Source organism: Monopterus albus, unplaced genomic scaffold (assembly GCF_001952655.1).
Source record: "Monopterus albus unplaced genomic scaffold, M_albus_1.0 scaffold458.1, whole genome shotgun sequence".
NCBI classification, from domain to species: Eukaryota; Metazoa; Chordata; class Actinopteri; order Synbranchiformes; family Synbranchidae; genus Monopterus; species Monopterus albus.
The window spans coordinates 98,002-105,673 of record NW_018128338.1 but is presented as its reverse complement, the minus strand read 5'-3'; the positions used below and the strand labels follow the sequence as shown (position 1 = coordinate 105,673).

The 7,672-nt window shown below is 42.4% G+C and overlaps 2 protein-coding genes across 3 annotated transcripts in view; both read right to left on the bottom strand.

The window, feature by feature from the left end:
* Window positions 1–8: 8 nt before the first annotated feature.
* Window positions 9–7,672, bottom strand: part of samd1b (sterile alpha motif domain containing 1b) — a 9,241-nt gene continuing 1,577 nt past the window's right edge. Inside the window, exons 2-5 of the mRNA XM_020587459.1 lie at window positions 2,634–2,685; window positions 2,431–2,548; window positions 848–962; window positions 9–729 (exon numbers count right to left, since the gene is read on the bottom strand). Of these exons, the coding sequence (XP_020443115.1) occupies window positions 586–729; window positions 848–962; window positions 2,431–2,548; window positions 2,634–2,685 (429 nt within the window). The 3' untranslated portion in view covers window positions 9–585. The remainder of the gene's footprint in view (window positions 730–847; window positions 963–2,430; window positions 2,549–2,633; window positions 2,686–7,672) is intronic.
* LOC109952398 (histone H3.v1-like) lies at window positions 4,018–7,642 on the bottom strand. Of its 2 annotated transcripts, none has more exons than XM_020587456.1 (3): window positions 6,549–7,642; window positions 6,201–6,459; window positions 4,018–4,348 (listed from the first exon to the last, which is right to left on the bottom strand). In XM_020587456.1, the coding sequence occupies exons 1-3, from the start codon at window positions 6,579–6,581 to the stop codon at window positions 4,158–4,160; spliced, it is 483 nt and encodes a 160-aa protein (XP_020443112.1). In that variant the 5' UTR covers window positions 6,582–7,642; the 3' UTR covers window positions 4,018–4,157. The 2 variants fall into 2 exon arrangements, with proteins under 2 accessions (XP_020443112.1, XP_020443111.1); XM_020587455.1 differs by having other exon boundaries at window positions 7,522–7,642.

Genomic DNA, 7,672 nt, shown 5'->3' with positions numbered 1-7,672 from the left:
CTCACCAGTTTCTGGGAATTTATTGATTCAGGTTTGCTCCTAATGTGTTGCTGTTCAATCTGGCTGTGTGTATAATGACAAACACACTCACATCTCACATCACAGAAACCCTCACATGACAGCCCCAAAGAATAAACCAAAATTTTCTGGAATTTCACATAATAACCTCAACCTCATTTAAAATGTGCATAAAGACCAGTGCAGAACAGGTAAAAAAAAACCTCCATCTAGAACAGTTTAATGATGAAATTGCAAAGTGCTTGATCGCTGTAAATAAAAAAAAAGAAACTGCATGAGTGTTTTGAACCTCTGCATCTTAAACTTTTATGAGTTTGATTTCCTAGTTTCCAACGTTTGTGTTTTGTTTGGATGAAATTCCTTGTTGTGCAGGAATTCCAGTCTCATCTCTGTTTGTCCTTTATAGATCAGAGTAGTTGTAGAGGCCCAGGGAGGAAGAGTGTGCTGTTTGCCATGAGATGAAAAATGAAGCGTATTGTATACCATGCATGCATTTTTATAGGATTACTTGAGTTATACTTATATACAAGTATAACTTGTCTCTGTATGTATTTCGTGTGCGAGTTGTTAGCAGTCCTCATCCTCAAAGTGTGTTTTCTGCAGAACCTTTACGTGACGCTCATAAATCTTGAGGGCGGGACCGAGCCTGATTGACAAGCCAGTCAAAACATCGTTACGCTGCATGAGGAGAAGAGACTTTCCATCGATTTCCTAAAGAAGAGAGCAAAGCAAAGTGGGTAAGTAGATGTAGGTTACAGTTGTTAAAGTGCAGCCATTAATCCTGCCTGTGATGCCATCTAGTGGTTGTTGAAGGAGACTACAGGCTCACCTGGGTCCTGAAGGCTGCAGCCTGCTCAGGGAAACCTGCTGCGGTGAAATAACTGACCACATCAGACACCGTCCAGTCCACTGGGCTTCCACTGGCTCCCTCGGACTTCACACACCTAAACAGATGAGGCAGGGCTTTATTATAGAAAGAGGTTTTGTGTTGCTTTATTTCATGGGTAAAACATATTTCCCATGACTTGCTAATCAGCCTGATTGATTAAGATGGGAACGCTGGGATTTCTATGTTTTTACAGATGGATGAAATGAACCTTGATTTTGGAATTGCTCTGTGTCACTGTTGGTGTAAACTGGAGTATCAGATATTACAGTTTGGTTATGCTGAATGGTGCAGACTTGGTTTCAATCTTTTACAGTGGTAACACACTCATCTTGGACTGTGTGGTATAAAGAAAACATGCAATACCCAGATGGCACATTTACTAAATACTGAGGGAGAAATATACCTCTTACAGCCAGACCACAATACAGTCAACATAGTTCTGCCCTCGGCTCTGTACTTCAGTACAGTAAAGTTCAGATTAAACAATGATTACGAGGTTAAGTTCTAACATTCAGTCTTAATTTGAGGGGGTTCACTCTGATATTGACTGAAGAGTGTGAGACTTTCATCAAAGATTCTTTAACTATAATGTCACACACAGTAAGTGGACTCCTTTTGAAATGGTTTGAACTGTGTCAGTGGTGTTTAATGTACACCCTAATGACTCAGACTCGGGTTAACAGTGACTCGACTTGGACCTGACTCTGACTAGAACACTTGGGACTCGAGACTCAACTTAGACTCAGGGTTTTGTGACTCAATGACAACACTGTCTCGACTAGTCGGTCATCTGATCCAAGTGAACATGTGTCTTATTTGCTGAAGACCAGACTTTAGTAAGAAATGCCCTAAAATAAACAAGAAGTAAACATGGCTGCAGAACAGGCCAGGCAGAGCATCTCCAAGGGAAATATCAAGTATCTGTTGATGTCTGTGGGTTGTAAACTTTAGACTATCATTAACTGCAAGGGATGCACAAACAAATGTTAAGTATGATGAAATTATTTATGCTTATTTTAATCGGTCAGATACCTTGAGACAGATGCCTACGAAACCTTGCAGTACGGCACTGAGTGACCTGCTGTTGCAAGGCTGAAGGTGTATAACTGGAAGTGCCATAAAACAAAGAATGAAGCGTTTCTTATGTAAAAGTAAATGATTTCCCACTTGTACTCAACTTAACTAATATTCTACGTATGCATTAACATCCTGCTGTGATCCGCCAACCAAAACCACAGAAGAAGCATTGATTTAGCACCGAGTTAGAATTCCAGGCCAATTCAAGCACCTGTGTACTTTCATGCTTCACATTAAAAACAATACAATAGAGCCTCCATGGCCTCATGCCTCGTTTTCATGAGTTTTCTGGCTCACTGCACTAAAAACATTAGACTTGTTTCCAGAAAATCAACAAGAAGGAAAAAAGAAACTTCAGCAGATCCAAAAAGCCAAGAAAAGTAGAAGCAGGTGCTATGCCGGCTCTCTGATGCCGTTTGCTGTTTCAGTATCTCTGCTGCACTCACCCGCCAGTGCTAACTCCTCCATTTATCCCTCGTTCTTCAGACAGGCCAGAGTCTCTCGGGGAGGCGGTGGGTGTGAGCAGGCAAGACGACACCCCAACCTCAGTCTTACACTCTAAGCCTTCAAGGAAACATTAAGCTCAGTCTGATTTCTTGTCATCACCTCCAACTGTGTTTACAACACAAACGTAGACGAATACACACACATTTTGAGATGACCAGTAACGTAGAACTCACTGTTAAAGCCTGAGGAGGTATCTTGACAAAAACACAATACCTGTAGTTTGGAACACTTCAATGCGTGAGGTAAAATCATATTAAAACAACAGAGGGATATAACTTCCACCCAAAATGAACAGAGCTGGTTTCATGGCAAAACTGCAATGGCATCTGTGATGTCTTTCAAGTTTCATACAATTTTTTAAATTCCTGTACTATATTTGAGTATTTTTAATATATTATTAATCTTCTATAGGTTTCCATTTCACTACATTTCAGGGAAGATAATATTATAACATTATAGTTATTTGACGTAGATATGAGTAACTTTGCAGATTCAGATTTCATAATCAAAGATTTGCACAAAAAGCATTGCTCTAGTTCCAAATGGTATATAAAAGACTTAAAAGTAGTGTTGGTGATTCTTTTCAGAAGCTTTTTTGTTACATTTCTTGAAATTCTCTTTTCATCCCAATGGCAGTGAATACATTAAATGCACCGAGAGCATAAAGAAAGAAACTATCATCTGTAGCAGCAGGGCTGAAAAAAGCCTGACCAGTGATTTTACTCGACCCAAGCAAAACCACTGGATGGCCTACCTGCCTGTCCACCTACTTCCTACTTGTGCGTACTCTGCCCTTGCACTTAATGCAACAGCCAAGAGTCTCCCACAAGGTGTTGCAGGCTGATGTGTTACCGATCTGTTTTTATAGCTAAAGCTACGAGCTATGGCAGAGAAGGTACCCACAGCAACTTTCAGTCACAAGTGGACACCATATTTGAGAAAGTTACAACTAAAAAGAAGTTGGATGCTGCATAAGGTAAAGCCAGAATTAACATTGGCATGGCTTTTGAAATGATGGTGACAACTGAGAGAATAAAAGGGGCTGAAAAGTGACACAATGGTGGCCGTATTTCTGCTGGACAGTTAATTATTGGTTTGGTTTTGTTTGGGGGCATTTGTTATTTTCCTGAAATCTGTAAGTAGTGGTCAGGCAGTGCGCATTGCAGTGTGCATTGCGTTTTGGAGGAGTGGCTTTGGAGAGAAGTCAGAGCAAAAGGGTGGGATTTCTCTGGTTGGCATATTTTCAAAATCAAGATTCCTCTTGCTGGTTTTTCCAGGATCACCAACCCTACCTTTAAAGTTAGCACAGCCTTCATCAGATACAATATTAAAACATTGCTTTGCATGTTAGTGCGCTAGTAACAAAATTATAATAACCTATATAACCCTCTGAAAAGAGCCATTTTAAACAATTAGTACTTTAATAATAACACCTGCTTTACAATGTTAAATTTATACATATAAGACTTACTGGTAAGAGCATACTCATTACTTATTACACCACTAAGGAATTGGGATGTGGTAGTATATTTTCTAAGTATTTTGGGGCCATTTCTACTCTTTCTTTGTAATAGTAGTAGTAGACAGTAGTAGAGTGATGACAGGAATGAGGGAGACAGATCCCTGGCTGGACTACACGGTTCATCACCAATGTCTGCGGGAGTCATTATGATGGTTTTTTGATAATGTGTGGGAAATAAAAACCAACAGCACAGATGCACATGCTTGCACTTACTTGTACTCCCATATGTAGCTCATCAGGGATGAGAGCTCTCTCCTCCAAGTGTGCACTGTTACACGGTGACAGTGATGCTCCCTGAGCAGGTGGAAACAGTGTCTTGGTAAAAGAATCCATTCCTGAGAAACCAGCAATCAAACGCAGATAAGTAAAGCGGGTTTAAAACTATTTACTATTCAGGAGAAATTGATGCTGCAGTAATTGCTACTGTTCTGTATATTTGTAGAGTACTTAAAAATGGTATATAAAGGGAAACCCCCCCAAGAAATAATTGAATTAAGCTGGCCATTCATAAAATTAAATTAGGAGATTAAAGCAGCAGTTTAAATTGTAATAGAAGACATTAAAGGCACTCGACCTAATTTCTAGGGTTTAGTAAACTGACACTATAAGACACTCCTTACCACTCTCTAAAGGCTGGATACCTGACCTCACCCATTGGTACCCAAAGGTTTGGGGCGAGTTCAGCCACTTGGGTCAAATTTTAAGCTAAACAGGCATAATTGCACTATTTTTAGTCTAATTTTGAAGATCTAGCCTATTGAAAATTCAAATGACGAGCCTATAATGCCTATACTGCTTCAGATTAAGTGCATGACAACTCTAGCCATGATATTAGACACACAAGGGCCATACTGCATTGGGCTCAATCAGGCTCGGCCACCACACTCTATGGTTTGGGGTGGGTTTGGATAGAAATGTGTGGCGGGATCAATACTCTACTGCTCTTGGCCCCTCCCATCCATGAATATATTATGAGAACTGGATACCAGAATACAAAATGGAGCCCATTCTTTCCACTGAAAGTTGCTCACCTGACGCATACAACAAAAAAAGTTTTTCTTTTCTGGGTTTGCCTTTGCATTGAGCAGCTCACTGCACATGCACATTAGTGTTTCCCCCTGCTGCCCCTGGCATATAGACCTTACATGTCTATGGGGACGTTTTACAAATATAAAACCTCCATGGATTAAAAAATCATAATACAAACTCGTTTATAGATGGAGATGTCCATTCAACAGTTTTATGAACAATTCTTTTATAGTTGTGGTCTATGGAGAAAATGCTTTTTGGACCTAGGAGGATTTTTTTGTTTCAGTACAACAAAAAGTTGTGGCAAAAAAAAGGCCAAACAGCTGTTTGCTGGTACCATATCCAGCTCTAATTGATAGATCTAAGCTCCCGTCAAATCCTGTTTCCTAGCAACGATGTAAACTACGGATGCCTGGTTGTGACAAACTGTACAAAGTGCGGCCTCCAGTCTGAAGCTAGTGTTACCTGACTAATGAATAAGTTTGGCAGTCCAGTAGAGCACTCTGGTTACTGCTAATGTGACACAAAGCACTGACGTTATACAAAGCTTGAATTACTCCCAATTTAAAATCATATTAATTCAATACAAAGGTAAAATCTTGACCATGCTGGGTTGTTGCTTTAGATGCTAAGGCCATCGAGAGGGAAGAACGCTATATCTGAATCAAATTGGAGTCTTTTGACTGCTTTAATGTTCTCATTCCAAAAAGCCAAACCTATGTTAACCCTGGTTTTTGCTCTTTCTTTGTCCCACCCTCTCTGTGCAAAAGAATGTGACTTCTTCAGTCTGACAGCCACTGTTTCTGACTTACAGATGAAAGGTGGCTGTTTGAAATGACTACTGGCAGTTTGAAAAATGTTTCTTATAACCTTTCCTAGATGGTTGGCAGGGCTAGTTTATGGACCTTTTGTGACAGCACAGGGTAGAGAAGCGCTGTAGGCAGCAGAGAGACACCACATCCTGTCCCATTTTCACCAGTTTTATCAGACAGATGTGTAATATCTTAATGCATATCAAACGTTGACATTTACTTTAAAAGGAACTTTTAAAAAAGCCTCATCTATATTTACGTATTTGTAAGTAACATTATATGATTGTAGTGACATAAACAGTAGTCACTGGTGATAGGTCACTATGGATAATGGCAGCACACACACCTTTGCCACCATGCTGCTGCTGGTGGGGGCTCTCCTGCTTTGATGCTATCTCATTCTCAACATCTTCTGTGGTTTTCTCACTGAGTCCTGGTTCAGTTGTCATGGCTACTGGGGATAGTCCTCCCTCCTCATCAGAACTCCGGGCATCCTCCTCCTCCTCCTCCTCCTCCTCCTCCTCTTCTTCTTCATTCTCTTCCCGATCTTCTTCTTCACTGGCTATTTCCATTGGCTCATTCTCCTGGCCAGAAAGGGACGGCTGCTGCAATGACATATAGCCTAAAGTTGTTAGAACATGTTCACATTTAAACAGAGAGTAAAGTGGAGATCACTGCCTTCACTGTGCAGCACCTGAGTTTGAGTTCTGATCCAGGATTGGCGCATTGTACCTTATTGGAGCTACAGGAGATAAAGCTGCTGCTTCTTTGGGGTGGAAAGTGTAGATTAAATAAAAAAAACACCTCCCACTTGGAGAGGCAGTTATGAGAAACAGCCGCCTACTGTAGCCTACTGAAGTCTGCGCTCACGGGGGAAGAAGGGAGGAGAGTGCTGTCAGAAACCATACAAAGGATTTAATAAGGCACGAGAATGGAGAGACGTGGAAAAGAAAAACCAAACTACGTGCCTCAAAACGCACAAGGTGCGATACAGATTAGCAAACATGATTCTCGGTTGTTTGGGCTGAGTCCTCCGGCGGCCTGGGCGACAGAGCAGCGCGCACAGGAGCGTGGCAGCGGCACGTCTCAAGTTTAAACAGACACCGCCTATTGCGCGGCAGGCCCAGACGCCCAGCGCTCCGTTCGGCGCAGCTGAACTTCTTGAGAGAGAAATCAAATGTTACTGACCCCAAATAGTGATGTGACAACGGCACCAGAAGCGGCTCGTGCGCGCGCCATGCAGAGACGCTCCTTGTGGTGCGCGCGCCCATCGTGAGAGCCGGGGAAGCCGCTCCGGAGCCGTCTGCTCCTCTGTAACCCGCACCTTTTGTGCAGGAAGCCGAGCTCCGCGCGCACACAAACACACGCACACATATTTGCCGAGACCACAGAGTACAAATGCAACACAGGCATGCTGTCACATCCTGCTGACAGGTAATCGACAGAGAAAAACAAAAATAAACCTTTCTAAAGGAGGGAAATCTCAATCACTTTTGCATCGCACACATCGAGGGGAAACGGGAAAAATAGATTTGGCGAGGGAAGTCGAGCGCGTCCTAGTGCCGTGCGTGCGATTTTAACCAGCGATCATTAATTTATCAGCAAGCCTATACGCGCACCCCGTACAACCGGGAACGTGTCGGAAATGTTAAATTAGCGTTGCCCACCTTTTTCCCACTGTGCTTGTCCTGCAGTGCGCTCTTTACAAGTCTGTCAGCGGACGCATTCTTCGGCATCGGCTCCTCCACCACCACCCCCCCCAGAGGAAGAGGAATGTTCCCGCCGCGGGGCCTGGCCCGACCGCCCCTTCCCCCCTCT